Source organism: Hakea prostrata, chromosome 7, assembly GCF_041222555.1.
Source record: "Hakea prostrata isolate BN-2017 chromosome 7, UWA_Hpros_2, whole genome shotgun sequence".
Taxonomy (NCBI): domain Eukaryota; kingdom Viridiplantae; phylum Streptophyta; class Magnoliopsida; order Proteales; family Proteaceae; genus Hakea; species Hakea prostrata.
The window spans coordinates 47,423,921-47,441,712 of NC_142606.1; the positions used below are offsets into that span (position 1 = coordinate 47,423,921).

The following is a 17,792-nucleotide window of genomic DNA, read 5'->3' on the forward strand; positions in this document are numbered from 1 at the left end:
GCACGTGTACACAGGAAACTGCCACAAAACACTAGGAAATCTGAAAGCTTGAAAATGAATACAAAGACTTTTCTGAATACATTGTAATTTGCATTTTATAAAATGCTATATTGGGGTTAGGAACAAAGTTGCAACCATAAATGATAATATTAAGTGAAAAGAGAGAGGAAGGAGGGGGGATGACATTACGATATTACATTAATTGAATTCAGTCTTTTTAGTAAAAACTTTCAATTTCTAGCTTCAAATAGATATACTTTACAGATTAAGTAATTACCTTATTAAGTGGTCAAAGGAAGAGATCAACAGGGGGATGCATGAGACTCTAAATCCCTTTCTAGGATCTACACTAGAAGAAGATGAGGGACTTTCAGGAGATAAATAGTAAAGATTATTTTTCAGGCTGTTTTCGAATGTCAATGAATATGCTCTGAAAGAATTCCCAAAATCAGAGCAGGTACCTTGATAATGGTTTCAGGTACAAAAGACATCTAAGCACATACATATGGGAATCAAATATTATCACAAAGATCCCAACTACTATGACCTTTAAACCATATCTACATTATCACATATGTATGGGAATCAAATATTAAAGTCAGGTGGTTGGACAAATCAAGTTACAATTACTGGTTTTTGTAACAATGATCTACCTAAATTCTATGGTTTAAATCTTCCACCTTTTTTCCCTCCCATTTTTTGGGGAGTACCTTTATAGGTCATTTCTGGAGGATTTTTTTATTTTTTATTTTTATTTTTTTAATAGATGCTCTAATCCTGCCCTATTTTTCTTGTAGCCAATTGTGTTCTTATTAGCATGAATTCTTTGCCACTCTGGGTTGTGGCTTTGGGAGAACAACTTCACTACAATATAACAGCTCAAATCAACCAAGAGTCATTTGAAGTCCTGATCGCTTAAACGTAAATCTCCACATAATGAAGAATGAGAAATAACTATGTTAGCGCAAAGGGTGAACAAGGAACAATAAGGGTCTCAGAATTAGCATGGCAGGGTGTCTAGTTAGTCCTTTCTGAACTTTTTTGCTATTATTTACTGCTTAACCATTGTCAATATTAACTTAAACATATTGAGGTTTGTGGAAGTTCTTCCCATCTAAGTGAATCCACCATTGGCACTCCTATTTTCTTATTTCTCCTTCGCTCCTCTTCTATATTCAGTCTCTAATTAACCACCACAAAACAGACACCTGCCCCTTTTCAATAGATAGAACTCAAGGATAACTGTGTTTAACTAACTATACGATATGGAAAATATCAATGCGAAGATATCAATTGTACAGATTGGCGTACCACATAAACACCACCCAATAAAACAAGCAAGAGAATCCCAAGAATAGATGCTTCTAATGGTAAAACCAAAAGCTTCTTTTGGATTTGGGATTTCAAGGAAGCTTTCTCCACATGTTCCTTTTCCTTTTCCTTCTTCTTCTTTTTCTTTGAGGCTTTTTCCTTTATATTGTCTTCAGTTCTATCAATAGGTGTTTGTTTTTCAGTCTTCACCACATCATTGCAAGCATCAACAGTCCCAGAAGTAGTATCCCCTGCCTTGAAAGACAGGACCAAAACTGACATATTAGTTCATAATCTAGACTACAAGTTGTTTGAGTAGTTCGAAAAACATGCACAAATCTGCAGGTAAACAAGACAAGAAATAAAGAACCCTTACACCAGATTGCAAGTTTCCAGACACTCCAGGCAACTGAAACTTGATAGATCGTGTTAAAACATCGAAAGCTTCAGAAAGAGCAATTCCAGACATAATACATGCTGCTGGAGCCAGAACAAGCATGAGACGCACCTGGAACATATGACAGAAGAAAGATGTTATGGTTGTAGTAGAGAATCCTAAGGAAAACCAAATGAAGTTAGCAATTTTAGAGGACCACTTACCATGACTCCTGAGAAGTATACTGAAGTTACAATATAGAGAACCACAAAGGAGCTCGCATCAGATAGGGGTAAAAAGCACGCCTGTGAAAATAAGGAACATGATTAAAAGACACAAACAAGAGGGCTAAACAAACACATACAACCCACTCAACATTCAGTGGCACAGTATGCAATGAACAGGGTTGCTGCTTACTATAATGCCAGCTGGAACCAAGAAAGCCAAAACATTGATATCCATAAAATATGATGGCCAGGTTGGTGGTTGATGTTCGCTAACACTAGCAATAATGGGTATGTACTTGCTTGCATAAGTTCTGTTTCATTTCCAACAAAAAAAAGTATCAGATCCCCAAAAGAGAAAACAAACATAAACAAGTACATGGTGAAACTAGGTTCAAAACCTGGAACATGCACAACTAAAAGAACGGTGAAGCAGGTGAATAGCAAGAAAAAGAGTTTGGGCGCAAGCAGAAGAATAAGAAAAGACATTATCACCACATGTTGATCAAGCGCTTTGAAAAGTTGGGTTTAGAGATTACTTCAGTGATCCTTAATCATTTCAAAGCGTCCGCAGCACACCTATCCTGATTTCTATCCAAGAATCATCAGAAAATTGATCATGATACATCTTTGGTCAAAAAGCTTCTATCAATTCCAACAAATTTTCATTTTGAATTTGTTGAGCCTTGTCCAAATTATACTCTTCTGGATTCCATATTTTTTTTTCAAAAATATGCTTACGAGGTTTCCACATAGACACCGTCCCTAAAGAACACAAAAAATTTCTAAATGAAACTACGCAATCCCTTTTAAGTGATTCTTTTATCACATTGTGATATTTCAAACCATTTAAGGGATCCATTTGAGAATAATTGGATGATGACAAAATTATTGAAGGATTGGCGAACACATTCATTTAAGTGAGTCAGCTTACTATGCTTCTCTTTACATTCATTACACATTTATGTGATTTCTTATCTTCTCTTTTTCTCTTTTCTTCTCCCAAGAATATTTTTATCACTCAAGCTGATGTTCAAGAATATCTTCAAGAAAGTACATTGAATTATCCCCAACCCTAAATTCCTATATTTCTGTTTCTATTTTTACACTCCATAGAAAACCCAAATTTCAAACTTCGATCTATACCAATCTGACCATTAGAACTGTCCCAAACTTTAGGGATCACCCTCATATATCACTACCTAAGTTCTCTCCAAGTTTCGCCCCCATCTAACCATTATAACTTATGCGCTGGTGCACCTCAACAAACCATCGTCAAAATCCCAAACTATAAACCCTGAGTTTTTGGATTTAGATCCTGGAAGACTAGCCCATAATTGATCCTATTCAATCTAGGGCAACATCAGGTGCTCTAGGAAGGGGACTTATTTATCATTGTCACTGTCAGACGTTATTGGTTATCCTTTTGCTACAGGGCTGGAGCTGCTGGCTATAAATGATCAACAAGGAGGCGTTGTACTTATTTTTGGCAATAACATTGTTAAATGGAAAAGCAAAGAAATAGACTGACATAGATTGTTCAGGTGCTGAGGCAGAGTACAGAGCTATGGCTCACACTGCCACTGCAGCTGAATTGATGAGACCTGATCCTTTGCTCAAGAGCAAGGTTATTCTATTGATTAGGATGCAGATATATAAATTGCCAATAATCATGATTCAAAACGATGGATTTATGTTGCCAATAATCACGAGAACCAAACAGCAACATGTAATGCCAAAAAGCATTTTTTTTCCTTGAGAATGCAAAGCATATTAATGTAGATTGTCATTTTGTTCAGGACACTGCAAATAATTCAATCTCGGATGCTTGTCAGCCCTCATCTTCAACCTAGGGATTTATTTACCAATGCCATGTTTCTGGATGTTTTTCTACAAGCAGGCTCTAAGGTGGGCATGGGTAATGTCCATGCTCCAGACAGAAAGGAAGTGATAAATCAGTACATCTTTGAAAGCATAATCACTGTTGGGGGCTCATTTTTGCTACTGTTTATTAATTGTGTTAAAGCAGTTTTATTATTACTCCAATCTTTTGGTCATTTTCTTCTTCTTCTTCTTCCCTCCTACAGCTTGTTCATTAGTGCTCTAGTTTCCTCCTACATTCCACATCTACAACTTTTCATGTCATCAAACATTTATCTGCAGGAACATTCCATTCTGCTTATGCCAATGACAGTTACAACCCTATGTCTAGGATTTCCATATAATAATAAGTCAATCACATCAGTGTAGATGTCTGAAACATAAACCGGAATCAACTTCAAATCATTCAACTTAGCAGGCATGGTATGACAAAACTATTCAACATTGATATGAAATGCAAGACTAGATGCTTACGGATCAAGAAGACTCAAACTACGGCCACTCCATCCCTTCGTTGGGCTGGATGCTACTAGCGCTACAAGAACTGCTACCGCAGCACAACATATTACCCTGAAAAGTGAAAATTTACTTTAGTGTTCTTGCTATAATGCAAATATATTATATTAATATCATATAGTTCACAGTCCAAACTAGGTAACCAGAACCAACATCTTTTTATCAACCAAGTGTAGTGCTTAACAACTCTCTATTCTGTAACCAATCTCTAGATAGCATAAACCTGTAACCTCAATCATACTAGCATAGAAGAGACGCCAATGCAGAAGTATTTTTCAAGCTAATTTCTTTCCACCATTTTACCACTACCATTCAGCATCTTAATATCATATGTACTAAAGGAATGGCACGGATGCTTACATGCCAACTGACACGACAAGAGCAACAGCCACCTTAAACATTTTTGGTGAGAGAAGCCCTTTGATGTAATATACAAAAGCAACTACATGAATAATGATGAATACCTGCAATTAGTTAAAAACAAAAAGTAAGAAGTATTGTATTAGAGAACTCCTAGAAGGATCAAAACAGATTTCAGCTCTTGCCACACCACAGAAGGAAAGGGAAAAGAAATCAGAACTAAGAGGTCATAGATCATTCAACATCATCTATAGTTCTTTCCATATTCATCAAGATAAGATTTGTCATGTCACCAACCAAAGCAAACACCAAGTTCCAAATAACTACACCATATTCCACAAGTAGCTTTTCATTTTGTGTGTGTGTGTGTTTCAGCATTAGAAAACGTCCGTCCCTTTAGTAAGATGGTATAAAAAATGTCAAATCCAGAAACCTGAACTGATTCAAACCACAAGGATATACAAAGACAAAGAAAGTACATCAAACCAACTATATTGAAGATAAGTATACAGATTTTTCATTTCCATTTGAGTCATACAACCATGACCAAAGGGAAGATGGCAATCTCATTCTCACTGCCCCTAGAGCAACACATGAGCCAGAGAAATTTTTATACTTTTCTAATATCAGTCATCCTCTCAAATAAGTTAGGTCAAATACATCTTCTGATCCCATCTTCACCCTGTCATTGATGACAAAGCTGCACATGCTTAACCCGTGTGCCTCAACTGGCTACCAAGGGCAGAACTTGAACCAAGCACTGTGATTGCCAGGATCCAGGCAAGGGGATCACCAGGAGAATTCACAGACGACCTTTTCAAAGTTTGGGTACGAAGTGGTCCTTGGATGAGCCTAATGATTCAGTAGCTTCCTGTTAGCACCCTGTAACTTCCCCAATCTAACCCTGAAACAAAACCTGCAACCAGCTGCCACTTTAATAGCAATTTCACCTGAACTTCAGCTCATGACAACCCTGCAACTCACTCACATGAATTGTATACACCAGAATGTACAGGGAAGCTCTTCAATTAATTCGTTAACAAAATAGCTCAATCAATCTCCAAATACAAGGAACTCCCACACCCTTGAGTATTCTATTTCAATCACCCCCAACCTGAGAGATTACCTCTCCCCTACGAGCACAGCTCGTCCCCTTCCTTATAAAATTCTTCCTCCCCTTTGCCCACTCCCTATCCCTTATAATATAGCCCTAACAATCCCCAGATATCCTAACTAACGACTTCCCACATCGGCCAACATGAGAGTGGCTGCTCCCCAATAGGTTGATGCCACTTGTTCTTGTCCCCGCCACCCCCCACCCCCAAAAAATTTAAAAAAAAACATAATTATTTTGATACCCAACAGGTCCCCCACACCCTCAGGTTTAGGTCTTAACACCTCCCCTCCTATTTTCAATAGGCAGCCTGCAAGTTGAGTTTGAGCATATCGTGTCACCTTCCTGGTTTGGTTCAAACTTAGTAAGTCCTACTCTAACCAGATAATGAAGTAGAATTTAAAAAGGAATTGATAATTATTTTAACTAATTAACACACAAGATTAATTAATTATATATGCGCTTTCCACCTAAATCCTATAATATTATGTATTTGCACATCAGTCCTTGTAACTTCACATAATTACGTGCTAGACCTTCCACTTTCTAATATTTACAGAAGGTACCCAACACGTAAATAATTTCTGCCAGCCCCTTTAGGCCCCATTAGGAATCCCAAGTACACAAAATCAAATCCTGAAGGGCGTCTGTTAAAGACTTAAGAGCACAATACTATAACCCCATGCTGTTAAAAGCCATCTGCTAATTGACAACGTGGCATCTGAGTATTTTTCAAAATGCCTAAACTAACCCTGAGTCATGTTGTATTATTGCTTTACTTTTGACCTAAATTACAAGAGTATCCTTCAAATTAAAAGGTACTCAAATATCACAATCCCTTAGGTTTAAATGATGGAAAATGTACTCCCTACACCAATCTTCTTCAAACATGATCAACAACCCACAGCTTCTCTTCCTCCTCTCTCTCTCTCTCTCTCTCTCTCTCTCTCTCTCTCTCTCTCTCTCTCTCTCTCTCTCTCCTTATTCTCCTCCATCACTCTGCCTACACGTATATTTCCACAAATCTAACTCTACCTCGGAGGGTGACCCATCGCTGTTCCTTATATCTACAAAATGATACAGCACTAGATTGAGGAGGTTCAACTAGGGACCAGGGTTTTAGGACTTTTGAGCAGTTGAGTTGGGTACACAAGAATGCAGGTTTTATTGGTTGGATGAGAATGAAATTTGTAGAGAACTTAGTAAATAGCATATGGGGATAATCCCTAAAGTCTGGGATGATTCTAACAGTCAGATTGGTGTTGATCTAAGTTTGAATTGGGTATTTTGGGAGTACGAAAATTCTCGAAAGAGGTTAGAACTTTGGGTTTTGCATGGTATTTTAATGTATACTCTTTGATTGGAAGAGGATAGTAGGTATAGGCTATGGGATGGAATTCTAATGGCTTCTGATGGTGTTTTGGGGCTGGAGATAGGTCTTAATGGCCATGGTTTAAGAAAAATAGAAAGAAAAAGAAAAGGATTTTTAGGGTCTGGAAATTCAGAAGTTTAGACTAATAAATAAAATAATAATAATAATAATAATAATAATAATAATAATAATAATAATTTGGGGTAAGCGATAACTGAAATTACTTTTGCTGAAGATATTCTTCAAGATCATGTTGAATGAGAAAATATACTCTTGGGAGAAGAAAAGAGAAACAGAGAAGATAGAAAATCACATAAGCAGGAGAGAGAGAGAGAGAGAGAAGACCGGGTGGAGATGCTGTGTCATTGTACCTCACCGGCAGCAATAACCAACACTAAAAATTCAATTCATCAACTCATGACTCAAACTAAGCAATTACATCCATATTTATGGCCACACTGGCTGACATAGTTTCAAACTCAAAATAGGGCTCAAAATTAGAAAGTGACTCCAAAATAAACTCCTATGCTAGAAATGAAAGGCCTTACCCAATCCTTAACTTATTAACTAACTTAAATTGACTAGGAAATTGTATTAAGAAAGGAAATACATGTAATAATCCTACATGATAGGATTCTTAACCAAATCAATGACATTAATCCCTTCCCATTTTCTACCCATGTTTTAGGCCCATTAAATTGGCCAATTATGAAGTAAACCCAAGGAATACCAATACTTAAACCTATTAAGTGAATTAAATTGACTAGGAAATTCAAATAATAAAGGAAATGCATATAAAATAGGATCCTTAACCTAACAATCAGCCTTTTCCTTGGGGAGTCAACCACCGGGGGATGGGGGATAGAAAGGAGCCTAGAAGATACATCAAAACAAATAGCATGCCAAATCCTATCAAGAGATCGAGATTTGGTGGACCATCTTCTAAGATTGCGCTCCCACCATAGGTGATGGATGGAGGCCGCGAACACTAGCTTACCAACTTGGTCGCACAAAGATGAACCAGAAAATGTTCTCAAGCACCATTCCCAATCTCGAGTGAAGCCATAAGAACGTCTTAACCTAGGCCAAATGGAAGCAAGGGCTTTCTCCCAAAGAGAGCAGGAGAATGGGCATAAGAAAAATAGGTGATCAAGGTCCTCAGGGCAATTCCAACAGAGGGGGCAATTAGGGTTAGCTAGGATGTGGCGGCTATTAAGAAAAGCTTGGGTAGGAAGGGCTAAGTTGTGGGCTCTCCAAAGGGTAAGGGAGTGGCGGGGGATGTGGCCTTTCAACCAAAGCAAGGAGGCCTAGGGGGTAGGGGCGAAGGGGGGTTCTAAGGAGGTTCCAAGCTGAGGAGGTGGAAAAAGACTTTGAAGGAGAGGGGAGCCAGATTGTTACATCACTAGGAGAAGTTGAAAGGAGGGGGGGAGTTCCAAACTTGTGTGAGACTCGGGTGAGATGGGGTGGCAATCGAAGAGCCATTAGAGAGGAATGAGGAGAGGAGGTGGATTTGGGGATAAGAGTATCATAGATAGTGCAAGGGGCAAAGTGGTTAAACAGGATGCCCAACGGATGCCACGGGTCAAGCCAGAAAGGGAGGGGAACCAAAAGAGATTTGGATGGAAATAGCAGAGAGAGCTCTAGGGCGGAGAAGGAGAAGCTTTCTCAAGATCCAGGAAGGATTGGGAGGGGTGGGGGCAGACCAAATGGAATCAGATTAAAGAATATGAGAGTAAACCTAGGAAACCCAGATAAAGGGATGGTTGGAGGCAATTTTCCAAACAAGCTTCAAGAGACAGGCAAGATTAATGTCAGAGATATGGCAGATACCTAAGCCCCCTTCAGATTTGGGACGACAGACATTAGCCCAACTGATGGGGTGAACGAAGCGGGCGGATTCTTGACCTTTCCAGAGGAAGGCACAGCAGAGGAATTCCATAGCCCAAATGGTAGATTTCGGGATGGAGAAGATTCCACACCAATAGAGGTAGGTAGATTGGAGGACAATGCGGATGAGCTCCACTCGGCCAACAAAGGAGAGAAGCTTACCTTTCTAGAGTTGCAGCCTCTTCCGGATGTGATCAAGCATCGAGGAGCAATGATGGCAAGTGAACCTGCCAAGGATAAGGGGGAGGCCAAGATAGGTGACAGGGAAGGAACTAAGCTTAAAACCGGTAAAAAGGAGGGAGGAGCAGACAGAATCAGAGACACCCAAGAGGAAGAGGGAAGACTTGTCCAAATTAACCCAAAGACCGGAGAGTGATTAGCCTTAGAGAAAATCATGAGGTCACCATGCAAGCTAAGTGGGTAAGCTTCAGGGCCTTACACTTGGGAATAGGGGAGATGAGGAGTCGATCAATTTTGGATTGAAGAAGGCGAGAGAGAACTTCTAGGGCCAAGGAGAAAAGGTAGGGGGAGAAAGGGCAACCCTGACGGATGCCAACGCGAGAAGGGAAGTAGCCGACAGGGGATTGGTGATGATGTAGAAGTGGAGGGTAGAGATGCAAATTTTGACCCAGTGAACAAAGGGGGGAACCCATGGTAGAGAGAACCTCACTGATGAAATCCCAGCGAATGGAATGAAAAGCTTTATGGAGATCAACCTTGAGGACTGCCGAGGAGTGGGCGGCGCGATCAAAACCTCCAACAATCTCCGCATAGAGGAGGATATTGTCAAAGATACTATGACCAGAGATGAAAGCCAATTGGTTGGGACTCACAAGGGAGGGGATGACACGCTTGAGATGGTTAGTAAGGACCTTGGAGATGAACTTATAGATGAGATTACAAAGGGAAATGGGGCGGAAATCAGAGAGGGAAGTGGCTCCTGGCTTCATGGGGATAAAACAGATGAAGGTTAGTTGATGGAGGAAAGTTGGGACGGATTGAAGAAGATGCTCCGGATAGCTCAGACAAGCTCTTCCTCAATGAAATCCTGGGTGGCAAGAAAGAAGCCCATGCTAAAGCCATCACAGCCAAGAACACGGTTGGATTTATGGGAGTGGATTGCGAAAAGGATCTCCTCGGAGGAAGGGGTGGAGCAAAGAGAATCAAAGGAGGAGGGAACAAATCTGTTAAGTATAGGGAGGAAGGGGGTGGCGGGGAGGGAGGGGGAAAGAAGGTTGGAGAAGAAAGAGATGATTTCAGCCTCGATACTCAGGGGATCATGAACCCAAGAGCCATTCCTAGAGAGGAGGCAAGGGATGGAATTAGAATTAAGGCGAGCTTTTAAGGGAGCGATGAAAGTAGGCAATTTTAGCATCCCCAAGCTCAATCCATTTAATTACAGCTTTCCTCCTAAGACATGAGGGAGGACAAGTCCAAAGAAAGAGATTTATCATCGTCCGCAAAGGAAGGGTTAAGAGGGTCACTTTGGAGGAGATTCGGGACCCTAGCAAGATAGAGCGGCATGGGAAGATATATTGCCAAAGGAGGAAGAATTCCAAGATCAAAGAGCAATCTTGGTATTACAGAGCTTGCGAGCAAAAGCAACTAAAGGGAGGGAGTGGCAATAGACAGGTTGACCCCAAGCAACTTGGACAGTAAGGAGAAAAGAGGAGTTAGAGGTCCACATGTCAAAAATTTTGAATGGCTTAGGGCCGAAGGAGAGAGGATTGACGATGTGGAGGTGACAGGGAGAATGCTCGGAGAGAAGAGGGGGGGGGAGAAGGTGGCGAAGGAAAAGGGGAATTGGGAAAGCCAGGGCTCATTGATAAGAAAGCTATCGAGCTTAGAAGCAATACGGGCATTTCCAGACCTGCGGTTGTGCTAGGTAAGATGGTGACCAAGCCACCGGAGATTGGAGAGACCCACCTCATCAAGACAAGAGTTAAAAGCATCGATCGCTAACGGGTCAGGCAAGCAACCGCTCACCTCTCGTGTGAGAAACGGTCAATATTGAAATCCCCACCAATACCCCAAGGGTGACCCATCATGGAAGGAGTAGATCATACAAAGATCATCCCATAGGGGGAGCCAAACAAGGGAACGATTGAGACCGTAGATGATGGTGAGGAAGAAAGGAGGGTTCAGGGGACTAAAGAGAGGAGTAATGTGAAAATGCGTGAGCTGAGAGGTAGTGGAGAGAAGAGAGGGTTGGATTTGGTTGGTCCCAAAGGATCCAAATATGCCCATTAGGGTGATATTGGAATTCGAGAGAAACGACCAAGAGGGAGCAATGGAAGAGACAATCCGTCAGGCATTGTCAAGGACTCAAGATGGACATGGGTTTCAAAAAGGGCAGAAAAAGAAGCTTTCGAATTCCAAATAGCATTTTTAACTTCATCTTGTTTTGCAAGGGAATTGAGATCCCTGACATTCCAAATGTGGAGGCACACATTTAAAAACCTTGGGGGTGTGGGCAATAATGGGCTAATGGAGTGGGGCCAACAATGTGAGTGTTAACAATAGTCGGGGATTAACACAAGAGGGGGTGGGAGATTCACACAAGGGGGAACTCAGGGGGGATGGGAACTCAAAGATATTGAGTTCAATAATGGAGCAAGAGCTAGGGTGGAAGTGGGTTCACAAGGGGTGAAGGGGCTCGGGTATGGTCAAAAGGGTTAAATGGTTTAGGCAAATGGAATTGGTTAGGGGTATGGTCCAGCGAAAGAGGATGAAGGTGGTTGAGTGGTTCAAGGATTTAGGAGTGGATGATGGGTTTGGGTCAAGAGAGACAGTGGGTTTGATGGGTTGAATGGTGGGCGGTGGTGGGACATTGGATAATGTGGGCAATGGGCTTTAAAGTTTTAATAGTGATCAAAGGGCTAGGAGTGTGAGATGAGAGAGATGGGTTTAAGTTATGAGAGATTGAGAATGCGTTTGGGTAAATAGGTAAATGAGATGGGCTTGGGCTATAGTTTAGATGGTTTAGGCTATTTGGACCAAAGTGGATAGGCCCAACAAAGGATCCAAAGGGGATAAAGGGAGTGGGGTGAGATGGTTGCTTGAGATGAGTGTTAGGATGTGAAGTTTTCGTGAGGTGAGAGGTTGAGGGTTGCACAGCTTTTTCAGGCTGGGGATAAGCAGTGTGGCTAGAAGAGGAGTGTAACAGAGTGTCAATGGTCGAAATAGAACCAGAGCAAGCATGAGAAGGGAAGCGTACTTGAGCTTGAGCGGCGGTGATTGGAGATACAGCTTGCTGTGACGACCAAGGAAGCTCTAACAAACGCGAACCAGCAAAGGCAGGAGAAACAGTGTCAGGAGGAAGCACGATTTCCAACAGATTTGGCTCCAATGTCTTCATCAAAGCAGAGGTTAACTTCATCATAGGGGAGGGCTTTAGCGTCTTCGATGCCAAGTCAACAGAGGCAGTGTCAGGAAGCATTGACTGTTTAGGCAGGAGAGAGGAAACCTTCTTCTGAGATGATCGAGGAGCAAAGCAACAGAGCCTGGTTCACCGTCAGCGGAAGGAGCAAAGGTCAGAGACTGTGATAGTTGCAGCGATGATGCTTTTTCCTTACTTCTTTTTCCTCCAGTATGCTTTTCTTGGCAAGGGAGGCAATGGATGAGCAAGAGGTAGTGACAATAGTGGCAACAAGAGAAGAATCTGCAAGTTCAATTCTGGTGGTAACAGTATCATTGTCAACTAGAGAGATGCAACAAGGATCTTCCGTAGCAAGACCAACTGAATCTTCATTCTCTGCAGAAGGAGCTAAAGAGGCGACTATAATGACAGAATCAAAACCAATTTCTTCATGCATGATAGGAGGAACTTTCATGGCAGCTTTAACGGCAGCAACATTTACAGCTTCTGATGTAGTGACATCTACTGAAATTTTTTTCAATTTGTCAACAATGAGCATCAGTGGAGATGAATCTTATGGCAGCATAATTTCAGTAGAGGTTGAGGCAATTGTAGAAGAACCCAACTTGAGGGTCGAAGAGCAGGAGGATAAATCATGACCAAATCGGCAGCAGATTTCACACCTTTAAGGGATCCAATTGTAGACAACAATTTTATTATATTGAAGACCGTTATCATCTACAATGTATAAGGAGGAAGGTAGGGGTTGGGCAACATTGACTTCGACATAGATACGGGCATAAGAGAGCCTCTGCAAGTTGAGGGTCTTCAGGTCTGAGTGAAGAGGACGACCTATTGTAGAGCCAATATGACTGAGACATTCAGGGTTCCAGAAATCCAAAGGGAGACCCAGGAGGTTGATCCACAGGGGAACGGTGCTAAAGTTGACCCTGTGGAGGGGGAAAGAAGGAGACCAAGGCCTGAGGAAGATGGGAGACTTACCGACAAACCATGGAGAACCTTCCAGAGCTCGAGTTTTGCTGGCTAAAGTGAAAATTGAACAAGAAGACCAGAGTCCAGGACAAAGGTATCCATATAGTCGATTGATTTCCATTGTTTAGAAAGTGAGGTTTTAACAATTCCGAAAGGGGGAGGGGAGCCAAGGAATTGGCCAACAATGGTCGATTGCCAAAAGAGGATACTGGCTTGAGTTGCAGAAGCAGGGCAGTGAACAATATGGGAAGGTCCAGAGATGGAGGAGGGAATAAAGGAGAGTGTGCAGTCATTTGAGAGAGGGTTGTGGAAGAGGGAAAAAGGAAGTTCCAGGGCTTGGAGGGGGTGGGGGATGTAGGGGAAGAGGTGAGGGAAGCAGGGGAGGAGATGGGAGGATCATCAGGGGGGTTGGGAGAGCCATCATTCATTCTCCAGTCAATAAGCTCATTATATTGATCTCTTCACCCTTTAGCTTCTCTTTTCCTTCATTTTTCTTTGGAAAAGGGTGAAGCACTCCACATTCCTTATCGACGCCAGCACATTCCTTATTTGCCATATTTTAGGCCCATTAAATTGGAAATTACAAACTAAACCAAAGAAATCAAAGGCAAAATACATATATGACCCAACCCTAGACTATATTTAAGGAAGCCCAATTTGATAATGATTATGTAACAACTCTCCCACTGTTGAGAAAAATTTGACATGAGTTTATAAAATTTAAGGATGAGTTTGATATGGTGCATATCCAGCTTAAATCCAAACAGAACTCTGGCATTTCACATGTGTTTGGAATGCACTCTTTGAGACGGGTATCTATATCTTAAAAAAAATTGGATGGAATCATGACCTCTATATGCTTGATCTTTATATCAATGTGACGTGTGAATGGCATATTGACAGAGTCCTCAATGCAAGTAACCTGCTCTTCAATGACTTGAGGTGCAAGTTCCACACCTTTTATCACTTTTAACTCTTTTTCTAAGCCTTCCAAGTACCCCGCACACTTGATCACAAAAATGTATAATATTTGTGCCAGACTTGAAATAATCTGATCGAATATGTCGTAAATCTGATTGAATATCTCCAAATTGGATTTGATATCGGACAATCCTTCATCAAAGTCCTTTGCAAATCACTCCCAAAAAATAATAACTTTAGGAAGTAACATTGTATCTAGGAAAGTTAGGCTCCGATACCACTTAATGCAGCCCTAGACTGAAAAGGTTCAACTAGGGCCCAGCTTTCCAAGATCTCAACTCAAATAGTAAGGGATCAAGATTTTAGAACTTTTGGGTAGTTGATTGGATAAACAAGAATATAGGTGTTATTGGTTGGATAGGGATGAAACTTGTAGAGAACCTAGGTAATGGCATGGAAGAAAATTCGATCGAAATGGTCGAAATTTCGACCGAAATGCCTGCAAAAATCCAAATCGAAACGAAATGTAGTAGTAGGCACGAAATGTATCCATATCGTTTCGTATCGACCGAAATTTCGACCATTTCGACAAATTTCACCATTTACAAAATTTCGACATATCAGCATTCCAACTTGTTTTTCCTTAGCTTTTGTTGATTTCTATCCCATTTTCACCTAATTTTCACTACTCCTTTGCCTTCAAACACCACTTTTGCTCATTTTTTGCCTCCAAACACCTCCTACGCCACAACAACTACAAAGGAAACTCCAGCAACAATAGAATATGAAGCATGAGCCACACCCAACAGTTCCAAACTTCCCCTTTTTTTATTTTTGTTTTGTTCATGCCTTAAATGATCTTGTATTGCCTTGAAATTAATATATGTTTAGCCTAGGACTATGATCTATAATTGTGTTTTGTTAAACTTATCTTTTTATTATTTGCTACTATTTTTTCATTTTTTTATTTTAATAATTATTTTCTAAAATTATGTATTTTTATTTTATGTATATATGATATATAGGCTTTAGCTTAATATATTTGAGACACCATCACTTGATCTAGTCGGTCATTTTATTTTGTTGACTTGTTGTATATGTAACCATTCTACCAAACAATTCATGTATGTTGTTGATTCTATGCATGTATGCAATACAGTCGGAACCAGTCATTTGTTAGTATACTTGAATGATAAATTTTCAATAGTTTTGTTTTTTACAAAATACTAGTTCCATTGTGTTTATTATGCTTGAAATAGGTAGTATACAAGAATCCAAATCATTTTGAGTCCATATGAGGCCCGAAATTGAAGTTCCAATTTTCAGAAAAAGTATCCAGTTTCGATCGAAATTTCGACCCAACGTCGAAATTTCGGCCTTTTGCAAGGTCGAAATTCCTGTTTCGGTCGAATTTTCTTCCTTGGTAATGGTATACATGGATGATCCCTAACACTGGGGATGATTCTAATGGTGAGATTGGTGTAAATCTAAGTTTGAAATTTATATTTTCTAAGGAGTACGAAAATTCAAGAAAGGGTCAGAACCTCAGGTTTTGGATGGTATTTTGATGCATACTCTTGATTGGATGAAGGGAATGATAGGTATAGGCTATAGAACGGAATTCTAATGAATTTAATGGTTAGTTTCAGCTATAGACAGACCTTATTGGCTTGGGTTTAAGGAAATGACAATCAAAAGAAAAGAAATTTAGCATAGTGAAATTTGGAAGTTTAGAAGATTAGATAAAGGAGACTTGGGGCTAGGGATAATTGAACTTACCTTTGTTGAAGATATCCTTCAAAATCAAGTTGAAAAAAGAATATATATTCTCGGGAGAAGAAAAGAGAAAAACAAACAAGAAATCGAATAAGGAAAGGGTATGGGTTGGTTTGGATAACAAGAACAACAACAACAACAATAAGCCTTGTCCCAAATAAATGGGGTCAGCTACATGGATTCTTGCCTTCCAATCAGTTTTGTTTGAGGTCATGCCAGATACAAGACCTAAGCTATGCATATCATTTCTCACCACTTCTCTTAAGGTTATCTTAGGTCTACCCCTAACTCTTCTAGTCCCTTCAATCTGGATTATATCATTTTTCCGTGCAGGGGCATATATAGATCTTTGTTGAACATGGCCGTACCACCTTAAATGACTTTCTCAAAACTTATCACTTATGGAAGCAACTCTCAAACCAACTCTAATATGATCATTCCTTATCTTATCCTTCCTAGTTATGCTCCTCATCCATCTTAGCATCCTCATTTCTACTACACTAAGTTTATTTATATGATTCTTTTTAACAACCCAACACTTTGCATTGTACATCATAGCTGGTCGAACAACGGTTCTATAAAATTTTCCTTTAAGCTTTAATGGAATACGGCAGATCACACAAGACCCCGGATGCACCTCTCCACTTTATCCACCCTATTTTAATTCTTTAGGAAACACCATCCTCTATATCACCTATTTTATTTATGATTGAACCTAGGTACCTAAAAAAATCACTCTGAGGAATCTCTTTATCGTCAAGTATCACCACCTTATCGTCTGGCCGATCATGACTAAAGTTACAAACTAGATATTCTGTCTTCGTTCTACTTAGTTTAAAGCCTCTCGATTCCAAAGTTGCTCTCCATGATTCTAATTTGGTATTAATCCCCACTTGAGTCTCATCAATCAACACAATATCATCAGTAAAAAGCATACACAAGGGGACCTCATCTTGAATGTCTTTGGTTAATTCATTTATTACAAGCGCAAATAGATATGGGCTTAAAGTTGATCCTTGATGTAGCCCAACTATAATTGGGAATTCATTACTTTGTCCCCCCCCCCCCCACTTCTTACACTTGTCACCAAACCATAATACATATCCTTAACAATGTCTACATATTTACTTGCAACACTTATTTTCTCTAGTACTTGCCAAATTAACGCTCTAGGAACTCTATCATAGGCTTTTTCTAGGTCAATAAATACCATATGAAGGTCTTTCCTACATTCTCTATACCTTTTCATAAGTCTCCTAATTAGTAAATAGCTTCCGTTGTAGATCTTCCCAGTATAAACCCAAACTAGTTCTCCATAATTGTAGTAGTTAAGTGTCTCAAACGGGTTTCAATTACTCTCTCCCATAATTTCATAGTTGGGCTCATCAATTTAATGCCCTACAGTTATTACAACTTTGAATATCTCCTTTATTTTTATAAATTGAAACCACGATGCTTCTCCTCCATTCATCTGGCATTTTCCCTGTACTCATAATCTTATTAACAACTTAGTCAACCAAACTAGTCCATGGGTTCCTAAGCTCTTCCATACTTCTATTGGGATTTCATCAAGACATTGTGTCTTGCCGATTTTCATCCTCCTTAGTGCTTCTTTTACTTCAGACATCGAAATTCTCCGTATATAAGTTCGAAAATTGGTACCTTACTGAATGGTGTAATCGTCCGAATCATAGGTGCTTGAA

The 17,792-nt window shown here is 40.1% G+C and overlaps 1 protein-coding gene across 1 annotated transcript in view; it reads right to left on the reverse strand.

Annotated features, from left to right (window-relative positions):
• LOC149011273 (dolichyl-diphosphooligosaccharide--protein glycosyltransferase subunit STT3A-like) overlaps positions 1-17,792 on the reverse strand; it is a 46,916-nt gene that overhangs the window by 11,673 nt on the left and 17,451 nt on the right. The window contains exons 11-16 of the mRNA XM_089161833.1: positions 4,669-4,772; positions 4,267-4,362; positions 2,105-2,225; positions 1,912-1,992; positions 1,688-1,819; positions 1,312-1,566 (exon numbers count right to left, since the gene is read on the reverse strand). Of these exons, the coding sequence (XP_089017959.1) occupies positions 1,312-1,566; positions 1,688-1,819; positions 1,912-1,992; positions 2,105-2,225; positions 4,267-4,362; positions 4,669-4,772 (789 nt within the window). The remainder of the gene's footprint in view (positions 1-1,311; positions 1,567-1,687; positions 1,820-1,911; positions 1,993-2,104; positions 2,226-4,266; positions 4,363-4,668; positions 4,773-17,792) is intronic.